Here is a 17755-nt window from a genome sequence, read left to right on the forward strand (position 1 = left end):
CGTGGATTGTCTTTAATTGGAATGTACATTGTACTGAAAATAACATTTGCAATGGATATGAATGTATTTTGAGGATGGAAAAACCTGGGTTAATAGATATCTTAGGAAATTTGTATAGTATATAGAATCTTAAGTAATTATAGTTAATAGTCTCAATTCATTCCATGTCGGTGAGAAAATCCACCCCCACCTGAGACTTATTCAGAGTCACTTATGAAATGAGCCAGTAGGCTTAAGTTCACTTCATAGTGTGTTTACTTTTGGCAGGCTTTTCAGAGAAGCCAAGGATTGTGACAGTTTCGTCAGCATGATTGGTCTCTTCGGGGCGAGAATAGTTTCTCAGCCTGGTTTTGGACATACTTTGGGGCAATATGTGAAAGCTCACACAGCTGATGTACTGGTTCCAATTTTTATTGAGACTTCAGGTTTTTGGGTGGGTGGGTTTTTTTTCTTAATACATCCAAACAATTGGTTACATTGAGTTAAGCGTATGTGACATATACTCTTCCTTATGTCAGTCAGAAATTCTGTGCATGCATAAGTCAAATAGCTGAATGAAGATGTCAAACTTTTTTTTTTTTTTTTTTTTTTTTTTTTTTTTTTTTAGTTCTTGGGCTTAAGGAATAAATGAAGTTCAAAATTAAGAAAATTGATTAACTAAAGATTTAAACATTTAAAGTTGAAGACTTAGTTTATTAAATTAGCTCAAGACTGGTCTAGAAGCATGAAGTTATCTTATGTTCCAGGGTGCTAGAGCCCTGTGTTAAAATCAAAGCTAGATCAGACTATATTCCCAATGTTTACTGTCCCAAGTCTTGTCTTGGATCATAAAATCTTTTTGGCGCAAGGGCCCTGTCTTTAGATTTGCATGGCATTTGACAAATGAATGCTGTATAAACTAGCATAACAGAACCATCTAGTTACTCTTAATGATTGCTTTGCTTTTTCAGGGTTAAAAATCTGAACAGAACTCAGTAACCATATCCTTCTTAACCTTGTACCTAGTATGATTTATAAATATCACTGATGTATCCTGTCTTCAGTGCCTTTCTTAAGCTGGAAACCCCTATCTTTTCTTCTAAATAATTCAAAGCCCAACTTATTACTTAACATGCCGTCTTTATACATCAGCAGTTTCATTTATTATATTTCTAACCTCTCAACAAAAATTGTTCAATTTAGTAGAGCCTTGATCTTCCACCCACTCTTGCTAAATACTAATTTCTCTGAAGTATACTAGATACCATTCAAAAGAGAACATACAATATTTTCTTCCTAGAATAAGTAGCAACTTTTTAACTAAACTAATTTATTTGTTGCCTAATCATCAGGACAGGACCTCCTGCCCCCAGTTGCCCACCATAGATATCTAGCTGCATACAGGTAGGCTTTGTTAGAATAAAGTGGTATGTAAGAAAGGTATGTCTTTATCAAACAAGGTTCAAGGGGTGTCTTTGTAGCAATATATTCTAGGAAAGTGGAATGGAACAGATACAAGTGCTCGTACGCAGAGACTTGCTGGAGTGCTGTAATTACAAGATTATGCTACCCGGGGGGGCTGTTACCAAGACACTGATTAATAGGAGTGCGAGACTTATCTGGTTTCTAAATATTGCTTTCTTTAAAATCTTGGACTTAAGTTACCCCAATAACTGGTTTATCAACTGATCTTGGAAAGTAAAGGAATTAACTTCCTAAATCTTAGAGGATGGGAGGGGTAAAGTTTATTTGGCTAAAGTACTTGGCTATAGGCTATGCATATGCCTGTTGCCAAAAAGTGCTGCTAGCTTGCTGAGTTGGGCAAAGCCTAGTGACTGAGGAGTAGCAGGAACCATATAGGGAATGGGGGGGGGGGGGAAACAGGTTACAGCCATCATCTGCCTCTGACAAACTGACAATATTCTGAACAAACCTTATTAGACTTAAACTTTACTGAATTGTTAGACCTTGTTGCATGAGAGTTAATATCTTTGAGGTACTTGTATTAAAAATGCAATTATGTACATGTGAAAATAACACAAGAATGGCCATTTTGGGTAAGACCAACTGTTCATCTAGCTCAATATCCTATCTTCTACTAGTGGCCTACGTCAAGTGCTTCCAAGGGAACGAACAGAACAAGGCAATTATCAAGTGGTCCATTCCCTGTTCTCTGGTCCCAGCATTGGGCAAAGGCTTAAGGCCATCCAGAGGATGGGGTTGCATCCCTAACCATATTGGCTAATAGCCATCGGTGCACCTATCCTCCAGGAATGTATCTAATTATTTTTTGAACGCTGTTATGCTTTTGGCCTTCACAACATCCCCTGGCAATGAATTCCACAGGTTGACTGTGCATGGTGTGAAGAAGTACTTCCTTTCTGTTTGTTTTAAACCAGCTGCTTATTTATTTCATTGGATGACCCCCTAATTTTTATGTGAAAGGGTAAGTACTTTTTCTGCACATGCTTCATGAGTTTGTCAAGCTGTGAGTTTCACTGAAGTCATGGATTCCATGACTTGCTGTGACCTCTGCGACTTATACTGGGGCTGGTGCAGCTGGCTCCGGTGCTGCTCAAGCAGCTAAGATAGCCCCGGGCCAGTTGCACTGGCTGCTGCTTGGGTGGGGGGCTCAGAGCTGGGGGTTGGGGCACAGGAGGGGCAATGCTTACCTGGGGGGGGCTCCCCAGAAGCTACAACATGTCCCTCCCTCAGCTCCATGCGCTGCCTCCGTTGGCAGTGAGCGGAGCTAGGAGCCAAGGGAGGGATGTGTGTCCACTTCCCAGGAATCTGCCAAACCCCCTACCCCCAGCACCAGCTTGGGACCCAGGCTGCACTCATGGTGCTCTCCGGCTGCCCCCGAGTGCACACAGCACCGCCCCTCCAGCACTTGCACCCTTCCCATACGCATCTGCGGCACCCCCCAGGCTGCCCCCCCAGCACTCGTTTCCCCCAAGCTGCCTCCCCAGCATCCCCCATGCACCTGTAGTGCACCTGTGGCACCCCTGGGTTGCTGCCCACCCCCAGCATTCACAGCACCCCCTGAGCTACACTCTCTCCCCAGCACCCACGGCACTCCTAGTATTTAGTCAGGGATATAGTACAAGACATGGACAGGTCCGGGGCCGTGAATTTGTTTACTACCCATAACCATGACTTTTACTAAAAATACCTGTGACTAAAATGTAGCCTTGTTCATGATTATATAGATTGCTATAATTTCTTCCTTAATTGTCTCTTTTCTAAGGTGAACAGTCTTTTTAATCTTTCCTCATATGGAAGCTGTTCCATATCCTTAATCATTGTTATTGTCCTCCTTTTCCAATATATCTTTTATTGAGATGGGATGACTAGACCTGCATGCAGTATTCAAGATGTGGTTATACTATGGATTTATATAGTGGTATTCTATTTACTGTCCTAGCATCTATCCCCTTCCTAATGATTCCTAACATTGTTAGCTATTTTTTGACTGCCATTGCACATTGAGTGGATGTTTTCAGAGAACAGTCCACAGTGACTCCAATATCTCTTTCTTGAGTGGTAAGAGCTAATTTAGATGCCATCATTTTGTATGTGTAATTGGGATTGTTTTCAAAAATGTACTACTTTTCATTTATCAACATTGAATTTCATCTGCCATCTTGTTGCCTAGTTCAGCCAGTTTTGTGAAATGTTTTTTTAATTCTTCACAATCTGCTTTGGACTCAACTATCTTAAATAATTTTGTATCACCTGCAAACTTTGCCACCTCATTGTTTACTCCTTTTTCCAGATAATTTATATGTTGAACAGCACTGGTCCCAGAACAAATCCCTGGGGGAACATTCCTATTTACCTCTCTGCCTTCTGAAAACTGACCATTTTTTCCTTCCTTTGTTTCCTGTGTTTTTTTTTTTTTTTTAAACCAGTTACTGATCCATGAGAGGATCTACCATCATGTCCCATGATTCTTTACTTTATTTAAGAGCCTTTGGTGAGGGAGCCTTGTCAAAGGCTTTCTGAAAATCCAAGTACACTATATCTTACTGGATCACCCTTGTCCACATGTTTGTTGATCCCATCAAAGAATACTAATCGATCGGTGAGGCATGATTTCCCTTTACAGAAGCCATGTTGACTCCTCCCCAACAAATCATGTTCACATATGTATCTGTAATTTCATTCTTTACTATACAGTAGAACCTCAGCGTTATGAACATCTTAGGAATGGAAGTTCATAATTGAAATGTTCGTAACTCAAAACAAAATGTTATGACTTTCAAAAGTTTACAACTGAATATTGATGTAATACAGCTTTGAAACTTTACTATGCAGAAGAAAAATGCCTTTTTTAGTAATTTGTTTAACACAGTACTGTACTATATTTGCCTCCCTCCCGCCCCCAATCGCTGCTGCTGCCTGATTGTGTACTTCCAAATGAGGTGTGTGGTTGACTGGTCTGGTCATAGCTCTGAGGTTCTACTGTAGTTGAAATTTACCTGGAACTCGCGTTAGGCTTACTGGCCTGTACTTGCCAGGCTTGCCTCTGGAGCCTTTTTAAAAAATTTGGCATCACAGTAGCTATTCTCCAGTCATCTGGTACAAAAGCTGATTGAAGTGATAGGTTACATACTGCAGTTCTGCAATTTCATATGAGTTCCTTCAGAACTCCTCGATGAATACCATCTGGTCCTGGTAACTTATTACTGTTAAATTTATTAATTTGTTTCCAGACCTCCTCTACTGCCATCTCAATCTGGGATGGTTCCTCACATTTGTCAACTAATATACCTAATAGAGAGAGGTGGTGCTAATGATTTTCTTTCATTATTGGCCTCTGAAGCCACCCCCCATGCAGAGATATGCTATTTCAAAGTGGATTCTCCAGAGACCAATAGACAAAAAAAAGCCTTTTGGAGAAAAGCCTGGGGTTTAAACTGACTCCTTCCTAATCCATCAAATGGATAGGCCCCAATCCTCAGGGGAGGAGTGGAAGGATCTGGCCTACTGAGGCCCCACAAAACTGGTTATTCTAAGCTGAAGCTTTGATGAACTTGTTACCACAAAACAACAAAAAAACCACCTCTAGGTGGGATGATGCATGCAAGTTTTTATTGCTTTTAATACATTTCCTCTATAAGGCTTTTTACCTTAAGAATAAAGTAGGCATGCTTAGAAAGAATTGTGTATCAATAGCAATATCTCTGTTATTAGTCTCTGAAGAGAAAGCAAGCAGGTTCCCCTAGGCGACTGTCTTTGCTGGGAAATACAGAATGAAGACTGGAACTGTGCAGCCTGGGACTATCCCAGTCAGAAAGGAGAGAATGCCAGAGAAAATTCTAACCAGAAAGGCAACAGCTGGGGAGCTGGAAGCCTGAGCATAGGTGTCCTTGCTGGAACACTGGGGAAATACAGGTGCAGTTGCCCTAAAGTGGGGCACTGCCAATAAACCTGCAATCCTTGTACCTATAACATAACCTAAATTTTAAAGGTTTATATTGGAATTATTGTGTGTGCAAAGTATTACTATGATGCTAATTTAACCAGAAATTCCTTTATTAAATCCAAAGGCCAACTGGTGTTCATACAATTGCTCTACACACGCTTAAAAAGCCTAAGAAATTTACTACATCTAAACTGTAACACAACATTTAGAAGCATTTGATCCAAGATACTTACAAATGGGCTAAACCAGAAGTGCTTAGACCTATATTAGTCAGCTCTAACTTGGTCAGCAGGTATTAGCAATATACCCTTTAACAAATGTGTGATGTCATTGCTAATTATTGACTTCAGCTAAAAACCAATCTAAGACAGTTCACCCTTATTTCCAGTCTTAATCCAGTTAAAATTTACAACCTCCTTTCTCCCCAAGACCTTTCTTTTTCTCCTTCTTGCTGACCAACAGTTTTTCTGTTGCACCTGGGTTCACATAGGTTTACTGTTAAGATAACACTGGTATGTGGGGTGAGAAGATCCATGTTGGCTCCTTTTAAGAGATTTTTTTTAACGTATTTAAAACCAGTCACCCCCTATCGCTTAGAAGCCTTTTTTTCTTATTAAAGACACTTTATTATTTTTTTTAATCAACTATCCTCCCATCTCTATTCCATCTGGATTTATAACTTATTTTCAAAGCCTTCTTTCTAATTACTAGTTGGGGTGTTTCTTTACAACACATATTCCTTAACCAGCTTAAGAACTATTTTTTTTTAATTTCATATTTATTCTACAGCTTGTATCTGTTAACAGCTAGTCTCAACTGCTCTTACATGTCAAAAATATGAATTAACAATACAAGAAGCCTTGATACTTTCATGTGTTAGTATATTCAGTCTGCCCCTTGGAACAGCTGTGTGGTGAGCTGTCAGCTGAAATTGCTTCCATGTAGTAGATGCAAGCTTAAAACAAACAAAACAAAACAAAAAAACTATAAACATTCAATAAAGTTCAGTTGAAGCCCAACAGATTAGCAGTGCAGCCTAAATCATATCCTAACCCGATCCTTTGTCCTTGAATATTTTGCTGACCATGCTCCATTCCTACTCTGACTTATGTGAAATATTAAAATATGTATTCTAGAATCTCATAGAAACTTCACACTATCTGTATTTATAATTCACCTCTAATTTATCATCCACATGCCTGCATTTGATTAATTACTGGGATATAAGGCCTAGTTTTCATTAGCACTTTTTACTTGATAATCTTAATGTTGTACAATGTTGATTACAGCTGCATATACAAAAAATGCTTTAGTATTTGAGATTTTAAAACTCCTATAATTTGGGTGTAATCCATTTATTTATAACAAAACCCGTAAAAGAGATATGGATTTTACTATTGTTGGCCTTCAAGCTCAAAGCTTTTCCAAGTGGATCACAGATACTGCATTTTTGCAAATGGTTGTTAAGAAAGTTGTGTGAAATCTGACTGGAGGAGAAAACAAGGCTATAAAATTGGCAGCCTTTGGACAGGAACGTTTTGTCTTTCACCTAGGGAGGAGTTTCAAAAGGTTGCCTCCGGTTTTTTTACACAGTGAGTGAGTGGTGTTTAAATGGAGTTATTTTCTGCAGGAAAGGCTGTTTATTAGAAACAGTCCAGGCTGAAATATAGCCAGCAGCTGGCATAACTAAACATTTTTGTGGCCACAAAATGCATTTATTGTGGCTCAGGCTTATGTTTTTCATTAATGAAAAGCCTGAGTTGCTGAGATGCAAGTCAAGGTGAGAAGAAACACCCAGCTTGGGATATATGTGGCACAGGGTGGATATAGGGTTGCCAGCTCTGTTTGGCTCTATTCCAGAAGGTTTCATCACATGATGTAATGGCAGTAACGACTGACTTCTGTACTCTAAAACTCATTCACTGCAGAGCCATCATTTTGCCTTCGGTGGAAATAAGGAGCATCGTATGAATCAATTTCACATTTTAAACATATTGTATAAAAAAAAATTTACAAAATCTCCAGTTGTAATGTGAATCTTATTTTTAAATAGCAAGATTAGGTTTAGGTTACTTTGCTTATTAATGCATGCTTAAATGTTTGTGTGTATATGTGCGTTAGTTAATTCCATTATTTAAAAATACAGAAAATAAAATACTGTACCATTAGAAAATTAGATACAGCAAAAATTAATTGATTTGACTTAAAATCAAATATTATTGTATTTACATTACAGAAGTTGGGTTTCCTGTAGCAGAGTGCCTTTGCTCAGAGTTTTTCTTCTTAAATCTGTACTTCAGCTGGCTTTTTGCTGCTTTGAGCAACTCTGGGGACTTTTTGACATATTCATAAAAGTCAGCGCACGACATACTATAATTCAGTTGCACCTGTAACTCTGCTTTTACAACATTTTCACTCAGTCTGTTTCTTTCTTTGCTCCAAAGCTGAGTCATTAAGCTGAAGACCCTTTCACAGTACGCATTTGAGACTGGAATTGAAAGTGTGAAAGATACAAGTTTAAACATTTGGCTGTTTCCACTTTCTGGAATTTGTTTGAAAACTTCTACCCATCTTTGATCTATTTTTTGCTCCTTCGAAATGATTTCTCTTCTTATTTGCTGTAAAACGCAGTAATCATCAAACAGCTTGTCAAAATCAATCTCAATGCGAAGAACTTCAGCCAACTTCTCAAGATCAGACCATTTTACTTCATTGTCCAGTGAGAGAACCGACATTTGTTTGAAAACAGATGTCTTGAAATCATACCATTTCTCAAGGTATGCAATGCATCTTGAAAACACCTTATCCACTTCTTCCTTAAATTTCCTCTTATTAGATGGAGAGACATTGCACAAAATAGCCTGAACTGATCTTCCATAAAAGTTGTCCTCTTTCCTTCTCTTTAGTTTAGAATGAAGACTTTCCATGACACAATCTAATTCTGTACAGTTGGCATTATTGCATTCTAGCTTTTTGAGCGCTTCATAAAATACTCCCATCAGGTTATGCAGAAAGTAAACATAACAAAGAGGGAGAGACTCCTGCTCATCCTCGCTGAATGCTTCCCATATAATCTTGACACATTCTTCTTCCCCCTCTGATATGAAATATGCCTTTAACGCAGGCCAGCATTGTAGGACTTGTTCTATTGCAGGCAGAAGGGACAGCCACCTAGTTGGTACATGATGCAGAATTTCCTTATACTCAATTTCGACGAATTCAAAAAATGAACTGAGAGATTCTGACTTTTTAGCAGAGGAAGAGAACTCGCTATATACTTTCAGGACAAGACTTTCAACGTCAAAACTCAAAGCTTTCATGCCATTTTTAATACAGTTATGAATTACATGACATTTGCATCCAACCTCAATAATTCTGTCATTCAATTGTTTAAGCTTCTGATAAACTGACCTCTGTTTCTCAAAATTAACAGATGCATTATCAGCTACATAAGATGATACGCAGTTTATACTAAGGCCATTTTCTTCTATAATATTTGAAATGCGTGCAGCAATGGCCTCACTTGTCTCGTCATTATCATGGTAAAAATCAAGCAAGCCATGTTTAATCCCTTCTGTCTTGGAAAAATAACGAACAGTTATTGGGAAAAACTTCCTATTTCCCTTATTAGAGGCGTCCGATGCAACTGAAAAAAACCCTGCTAATTCAAGATCATTAAGCAAAAGTTCTTGCGATTTTGGTGCCAAAACATTCTCAGTAATACTAGTTGCTTTTGTCCGTCCACAAGACATTTTTCTTGCAATTTCTGAATCAGGTAGAAACCTTGGAAGCATATTGTTACCACACTGACTAGCATAACTTAAATGATGAACCACACCATGGTAAATTTCTCCGATTTCTGCTGCTGTCACTAGATTTACTTGAGGTGCGTCCTTTTTTGTGAAAAAGGATGCAATCTGAGGTGTTCGTTTCTGATTTTTCACAGCTTCCTTGTGTTTTGTACATTCTGCATGGATGTTAACAGCTCGTCTCCCTTCATATTTAATGGAAAATGTTTGACGACACAAAATGCATTCTGCTGTAAATTCATCGACTTTGCGAAGCCAGTTTTTATAGTCTGGGTCTTTACACCAGTTGTCATTGTAACAACAATAGTATTTTTTCTTTTTTACGATACCTTCAGAGCTGCTATGTTTCGAGGAGCTCTCACCCTCATCCATTTCTGTTCTCTTTTTCTGAAAGTGCGAGGCAGTGGAGCGTAGACTAAAGAGACCAGACAATGCAAACGTGCCTGCGTGCATATATCAGTTACGGTGCACAGACTTTACGTCATGACAAAACACAATCACACAAGATGAAGAAATGCACGCACAGTGCACCTGTTGGGCAGAAAAATGCACATTACCATGGCATTTAAAACCCCGGCGGGCCTACTGTATAAATCGGATTCACCATTCACTATTCATTTTCCGAGTGCCCTAGGAGTTCTGGCCCCGGTTTCTCAGCAGTCTCCTGGAGATCTAGATTTAGTGCCTAGAGACTCACAGGCACTCCGGAGCGGCTCCTGGCCCCTCCTCCCCAGCCCGTAGCTACCAGGCATCTCACGAGCCAGCACGGCAGTTACGGGGGTCCAGGCCGCCCCTGCTTGGGCGCGCTCCCCCGGCCCGCAAGTCTGGCCCCGCTGCCGCTGGGGCTCGCTGTTGACACCCAGGCAAGTCCCCGCCCTGGGCCCTTCCACCCTAAGCTCGTCATTGCTAATCGCCGGCGGCAGCCGGTGCTGCCCGTCCCAGTGTGAGTGACCACGGAGGGTGCCGGGCCGGGTATCGGCCGAAGGGGCGCCGCCGGGTTCAGCATGTCCTCTCCCTGCGGATGCACGGCAAGCCTGGCGGGGCTGCTGCCGGCTTTGGTAACATGTTCCCCAGTCAGGCACCTGGCGGGCAGCCCTGACCGAGGGTCTGTGTCACGCTGTGATGACGCAGTAGGGCTGCGCCGCAGTTGCCGGTGGAGCGGAGCGTGTTGCGTCTATGAACCGCTGCGTGCGGCTGCTCTCCCGGCTGCCGGCCCGCCCGGGAGCCTCGCCCCGCCATGCCGGCGCCGCTTTTCCTGTCTTCCGGAGCTTGGGGGGCCTGCGGCCCCCGAGCCGGGCCGCCGCCTCCTCGTCCGAGGGGAACGGCGTCAGGGCCCCGAACACCTCCTTGTTCGTGCCCCTGCACGTGCAGCCCCTGGGGCCGGGCCCGGAGGGGGACATCGGGGCCGAGCTCACCCAGCCGCTCAACAAGAGTAAGTGGTGCTGGGCCGTGGAGGGACCGTGCGTCAGGTAGCAGGTGAACAGTGTTTGGCGTAGTCCTGAATGTAACAGTACTAGGAAATAGTCAAGACAGCGTGTCTGAAGGGGTCAGTCTGGTTCTTGGTATGGTTACAATTCAGGTCTATGCTAAACTCTCTTTACCTCCTATCTGGTGCAGAAGTCCGTCTGTCATGCTGTAGCAAGTAGCTCTTTGAATATTATCTGTTTATGGAGAACTGTAATGTCTTATTTTAACAGTAGAGAAATGTGGTATTACAAGAACAGAAATGTATAAGAAATCTATTCTCCTTTACAGTGTCTTCATGATTAGCGTAGGACATATCTATTTGTATATTACTTAATTATTTACCAGTTTCATTTCCTTTTAACAGACCTGAGGCAAGGACCTCTGAATTGTTCAGATGTGGTGATTGTTCCTTAAGCATAGTGGTAAGAAAAATGGAACCAAGAACCTACAAATCTTAATTTGTCAGGATTGGCAACATATTTTGTTAAAAGCCTACAAGGTGTGTTGTAATTGGAGGAAGAACCTGTGATTTTGTTTTCTTTGCCCCTTATTAGGGAAAACGTTGTATTACTATAGAGGGCACTTCATTGGCTAGGTTGAAATCTTGTGGGCAGTCACTTTTATATGTGGTAGCTTCATAACTTCACTGTCACAAATCCTAATCAGTCTGCATCTGAAATATTAGTTTCCTCAAATTTCACTTTGTGATGGGCAGGTGGTAATGCTGCAGATGTCTGAATTTTCTCCAGATCAAAATCAAACATACAGCTCATGAGCATTTCTAGTAAATGCCCAGCTATGTTAGAAACTTACACCACTGTATCTTGGAGGATCATCTTCAGACACCATTGTGATGACTTGGGGAATCTGTCTATGTGCAACATATGAATTCTGGTTGGTGTTACAAAGCTGTTATTAATTATTGTATTATGGCAAGTGTATCCTCTGTGAATGGTGAATTCACCATTTGCTGAGAGGGACTGTAGCACATCTATCCCAGTCCAGATACTGTGGTGGTTTATTAGATTGTTAAGTATCAGAGGGGTAGCCGTGTTAGTCTGAATCTGTAAAAAGCAACAGAGGGTCCTGTGGCACCTTTGAGACTAACAGAAGTACTGGGAGCATAAGCTTTCGTGGGTCAGAACCTCACTTCTTCAGATGCAAGTAATGGAAATCTCCAGAGGCAGGTATATATCAGTGTGGAGATAACGAGGTTAGTTCAATCAGGGAGGGTGAGGTGCTCTGCTAGCAGTTGAGGTTCTGACCCACGAAAGCTTATGCTCCCAGTACTTCTGTTAGTCTCAAGGGTGCCACAGGACCCTCTGTTGCTTTATTAGATTGTTAATGGTCGCCTGTTCAGGTGGAATCATTTTGGGACAATGGGTATGCAAAGGAGGATGTCTAAGCAAAGAAGCTAGTTTCTCCATCTTCTCTGCGGGGGAAATGGAAAATCACCAAGGAGAGAACAAAGAGCCCAGGTATTAGTATGGGGATAGATAAACTCAGGAGACTCTCAGATAAATAGGAAGCTTTGTCAGGAGAGAGGAAGAGATGGGTAGGATTTTGTGGCAGGTGGTCTGTTCTGGGTGAGCAGCCAAGGTCAGAGATGATCAGCTCATATAGAAAGGTTCCAGGAGTCTGAAGAAAAACCATGATCTGCAGGGGAAAGATCCTGGACAGCGCAGAGAACTAGGCCCAAGTCAAAGGAATTCTTCAGAATAGGAAGGAATCTGAAGCATGCGTATAGATGTATTTATTATTTTGTATAGATTTGTGTATTTCTCATTTTAACTAAGTAAAGAATAATTGTGTTTAGAATCCTGTACAAAGTCTGTCTGTTTGCTTTCACTGTCATGTACCCTTGAAGAGAGAACCTGTAAACCAGAAGGCTCACACCTTTGGTGGGATTCTGGGGAATGTGATAGACCTGCTGGGGAGGTGGCACTAGTTTTAGGGCCTAGACAATTGGTCTGCAGGGTCCCCTGCCAAGAGTAGTTTGAGACAAAGGCCTGGTCCACACTAACCCCCCATTTCGAACTAAGGTACGCAAATTCAGCTACGTTAATAACGTAGGCAGGCAGGCTCCCCCATCGATGCCACGTACTCCTCTCGCCGAGCTGGAGTACCGGTGTCGACGGCGAGCACTTCCGGGATCGATTTATCGCGTCTAGACAAGACGCGATAAATTGATCCCAGAAGATCGATTGTTTACTGCCGACCCGGAGGTAAGTGTAGACCTACCCACAGATCTGGGTCTGTGCATGCCTAGAGGGCCAAAGCCAGGATGGTGCCTAAATTCTTACCAATCCCAGGAAGCTAAGGGCATGTGGGAGTCAACATTTGGTTCCCCTCACAGCAGTCTGATGAGCGTCCAGCAGGGGGAACTTGATCAGATCTGTGATAACCATAATATTCTTTAATAGCTGTTTGTAAAAGACTGAGATTTTGTCGTCTTGGTTTTGGACCATTTTTAAAGATGAGCAGAAACACTTTCTAGCTGGAACATAAGTGCAGGGTTCTGTGTGTGTTTCAGTGGTTAACATCATACATCTGAAGAAGTGAGGTTTTTTTACCCACGATAGCTTATGCCCAAATAAATGTGTTAATCTTTAAGGTGCCACCGGACTCCTTGTTTTTATCATTAACAACTAAACCCTTATAGGGAATTGTATTCACATTAATGCACTCTGTGCTACTGAAGCTGTTGAGTGTTGCAGGAGCATTATGGAATATTGAACTCTGGCATTGGCAGAAAAGAAAAGAATCTCTTGCTCTAGTTTATTTTAGAAGTCATATACAGTAGTTGTAATTCTTGTCATCTAGCATGATCTTTTAATTTATGTGGAGTTTAAATTAAAACAAAATAGGAAATGCTTTGTGCCCTTTCAAACATTTTGTTTCTTTTCTGTTTTTCATGTCCCCAAATATGTGATCAATATTTCCCTGGAACTTGAAAGCTTTTTTTTGAGATGCTAGGTGTAATTCAGTTTTTCTTTTTAAAGTTTTTTTTTTAAATCATTCACTTATTAATTCCGAATATATTTTCCTCTTCCACCCAGGAGCAATGTTATTTTATCAACACATGCCATAAAAACCTTAGGACTTGCTAAACACGGCAATTTTCTTGAGCTCTTGGTGCTATATAAAACTGAAGATGACACTGGTTCTCTAAAGAGTGTAGGATCTAAATGAAAACAGTTTTAGATACATAATGCATTAGATTATTAGATGTAGTCCTAATCTAATGTTAGTTTAGACAGTAAATGGTCTGTGTGAAACATATCAGTGGGAAGTCGGAAACATATCAAAATAATAAGAACATAAGAGCAGCCATACTGGGTCAGACCAAAGGTCCATCTAGCTCAGTATCCTGTCTTCCGACAGTGACCAATGCTAGGTGCTCCAGAGGGAACGAACAAAACGGAATTATCAAGTGATCCATCCCCTGTCACCCATTCCCAGCTTCTGGCAAACAGAGGGTAGGGACACCATCCCTGCCCATCCTGGCTAATAGCCATTGATGGACCTGTTCTCCATGAACTTATCTAGTTCTTCTTTGAATCCTGTTATAGTCTTGGTCTTCACAACATGCTCTGACAAAGAGTTCCAGACTGACTGTACGTTGTATGAAAAAATACTTTCTTTATCTTACCTTGTTTGGTATTAATTTATAGCAAGCTAAGTGGTTAGGGGAGACTTTCCAGGAAGAGACTGCATGGGCTTGGTAAATAAATAAATAACCAAACAAAACATGATTATTGCCACACAGAGTGTTAAGTGGAAATCCTGAACTATCGTGCCTTCCTAAGTCTGAGATGTGTGAAGACTCCTCCTTGAATAGCAGCTGGAGCCTGGACAGAGGGCTAGGGGTATGGGGGTGCAGGGCAGAAGGCTGAGTGTGTGTGTGGGGGGGGGTTCAGGGCTGGGGCTGCAGGGCAGAAGGCTTGGGGTGTGGGGGGTTCAGGGCAGAGGGCTGGGGGGTGTGGGAGGTTCAGGGCAGAAGGCTAGGTGTGTGGGGGTTCAAGGGTCAGGGCAGAGAGCAGAGGGCTGGGGGGGGTGGGAGGTGCAGGGCAGAAGGCTAGGTGTGTGGGGGTTCAAGGGTCAGGGCAGAGGGCTGGGGCTGTGGAGGTGTAGGGCAGAAGGCTGGGTATGTGTTGTGGTGGAGGGGGTTCAGGGCAGAGGGCAGGGGTGCTCGGCTCGTGGGGGTGCTCCCAGCCCCCTGCCCTGAGTGGCTCATGGCAGGGGGCTGGAAGGGATATGCCCTGTTCCACCTCCTCCCCTCAGGCTCCGTCCCTACCTCTCTCTGCGTCCTCTACAGAGCTGTGTGAACGCTGCCGCTCTTCCCCCTCCCGCTCGCTAGGGCCATCAGCTGATTGGCGCAAGGATGGAGAGGAGGAGGGGCCGGAAAGCACCACGCTGGGGGAAGAAGCGGAGGAGGGGGGAAGCTTGGCTGCTGCAGAACCAAGCTTCTGCCTCCTGCCCCCGCAGGGGAGAGCGGTGGGCGAGGGGGCTGAGTGGGGCTAGAGGCTGGGACCGCGGCAGGGAGCTGCGTGCCAATCAAAATTTGCTCGCGTGCTGTGTTTGGCACACGTGCTGTAGGTTGCCGACCCCTGCAGTAGAGCTAGACTGAAAGGTGATAGCAAATAGAGCCAGATAACTGGCTAAGCGGGTAGTAGCAGTGGTCTTTATTTGATATGTATTAGAAATGAATTTCAGTATTTTTTGTTCAAAATTATAACTTTGAGAAATGGTTTAGGAAAAACACATATAGAATCTGTTTGATCTCTAATACCTGTGGGCAGAGAACAAGGCCTATCTTGACAGATTAGTTAAATTCTTCACCTTTACACAAATAATTGATTACTTTAAAATGTCTAGAAGTTTTCATTTTCTAAGTTTGTGAGGAATGCAATGCAAGAGCCCTCAAGCAAATGCCTGACCTCTAGCTTTCTCTGTTCTGCTCCCAGTAGGTTCTGTACTATAAAGTGCAGCAGTAATAGGAGAAGATCTAACAAAATTTATCTTTTCAAACATTCATCCCTCTCTTTAAAAAACAAGATACCCACAACTCTCAAACCTTTGCTCTCTATGGGTATGCTGAACATGTACTGTGTGATTCCTTTCATTATTAGCAATGTTTTGAACATAAAGCTTCTATACAATCGCATTCTCAAAGTAAAACTCAGGAAAGAGTTGTAAGTAGATTAAAAGATGTAATAACTGATCCTGTAAATAATGAGGCTGACCATTTTCCACAGTGTGCATAATTCTGCAATTAATCACTTGTTAATTTTAATGAGTAACAGTTATGTAGTAGCCAAAAATTCCAGAACACTCAAAGGGACATTGGCAGCTTAGCAAATAAAGTTATGAAGACTTTGATAACGGGCATGCTGCTTAACTTTAAATTCTAAATTCTACACATCATGCAGACTCAAAGATGCACACTATTAAATTTTGTGCATACTGTAACTCCATAGGACCTATAGGTGCCATAGGCTTTTTATGCAAGAGTGGGTTAAAATTGGAAAGGCTATAGATTCTGAAGTCTCCTTACATAGATTTGTTTTAAATCTTTTCAAACAACGAAGTTGAAGTTTGAAATATCTTCCTGGTATTTTAACTAAGTACACTTGAAACATAGAATGTCTTGCAGTCTGCCTATAACTAACTGGAAATCCTGAGTTTCTTTATCAAGTTCACTAGAGGAAGTGTACTTTTTAATTTTCTGACCTCTCAGAGTTAGTTTTAGCACAGGTAATGGATATTTTACAGCTGGGGTAGGCAACCTATGGCATGTGTGCCAGGGGCCTCACGCGAGCTGATTTTCAGGGGCACTCACACTGCCCGGGTCCTGGCCACCGGTCCGGGGGCTCTACATTTTAATTTAATTTTAAATGAAGCTTCTTGAACATTTTAAAAACCTTATTTACTTTACATACAATAACAGTTTAGTTATATATTCTAGACTTATAGAAAGAGACCTTCTAAAAATGTTAAAATGTATTACTGGCACGCAAAACCTTAAATTAGAGTGAATAAATGAAGACTCGGCACACCACTTCTGAAAGGTTGCCAACCCCTGTTTTACAGAGAAGCCTGCATTAGTATCTTGGTGTGGTAGCTATTTTTAATTTTGTTAAAGTACAAATGGATTTGTATTCTTATAACATTAATTTAATAGGATTCTACTGGTGGCATCCTGATCAGGAAAAGGATGCTGTATGCACAATGTGCGGGGAAGTCAGAGGCAGCTAAGTATAATAAAACAATAATAAAGGGTGATTTCAACTACTTTTATATAAACTGGTCAAATGTCAGCATGGGAAAAGATTCAGAGAAGCAATTTCCATACACCTGAAAATGGTTACTTCTTGCAACAGTTATTCTTAACTTAGTTCTAAAGAACTTATGAATTGATTCAAAAAGTAATTATAGCTGAGCAACTAACTCATAAGTGACCATAATATAATTAGCTCAACATCCTTGAGGGAGAAATCATACCAAAAACTGGCACTGTGACATTAAACTTTAAAAAGGAAGTTTTAAAAATAAGAACAAGCTAGTCAAAAAGACCCTATGTTAAAGGTGAGTGAATTTAAATCCTTTGGCTCAGCATGCAGTTTATTTAAGCATACTATAATAGTCACACCTCTACCCAAGACGGAAGCAGAAAGGCAAAGGAGAAAAAAAGGGTTGTTAAATGGCAAGGTTCAAGAGGCTGTTAGAGTGAAGCAGGTGTCCTTCAGATCAGTGGTTCTCAAAGCTGGTCTGCTGCTTGTTCAGGGAAAGCCCCTGGCGGGCCGGGCCGGTTTGTTTACCTGCTGTGTCCGCAGGTTCGGCCGATCGCAGTTCCCACTGGCCGCAGTTCGCCGCTCCAGGCCAATGAGGGCTGTAGGAAGGGCAGCCAACACATCCCTCTGCACGTGCTGCTTCCCGCTGCGCCTTTTGGCCTGGAGTGGTGAACCGCGGCCAGTGGGAGCTGCGATTAGCCGAACCTGCGGACGCGGCAGGTAAACAAACTGGCCCGGCCCGCCAGGGGCTTTCCCTGAACAAGCAGCAGACCAGCTTT

At 42.0% G+C, this 17755-nt stretch overlaps 1 protein-coding gene across 1 annotated transcript in view; it reads left to right on the forward strand.

Moving 5' to 3' along the window:
• Nucleotides 1-10343: 10343 nt before the first annotated feature.
• SUPV3L1 (Suv3 like RNA helicase) overlaps nucleotides 10344-17755 on the forward strand; it is a 43040-nt gene continuing 35628 nt past the window's right edge. The window contains exon 1 of the mRNA XM_034776268.1: nucleotides 10344-10648. Within this exon, the coding sequence (XP_034632159.1) occupies nucleotides 10393-10648 (256 nt within the window). The 5' untranslated portion in view covers nucleotides 10344-10392. The remainder of the gene's footprint in view (nucleotides 10649-17755) is intronic.

The sequence above is a fragment of the Trachemys scripta genome, chromosome 7 (genome assembly GCF_013100865.1).
Source record: "Trachemys scripta elegans isolate TJP31775 chromosome 7, CAS_Tse_1.0, whole genome shotgun sequence".
NCBI classification, from domain to species: domain Eukaryota; kingdom Metazoa; phylum Chordata; order Testudines; family Emydidae; genus Trachemys; species Trachemys scripta.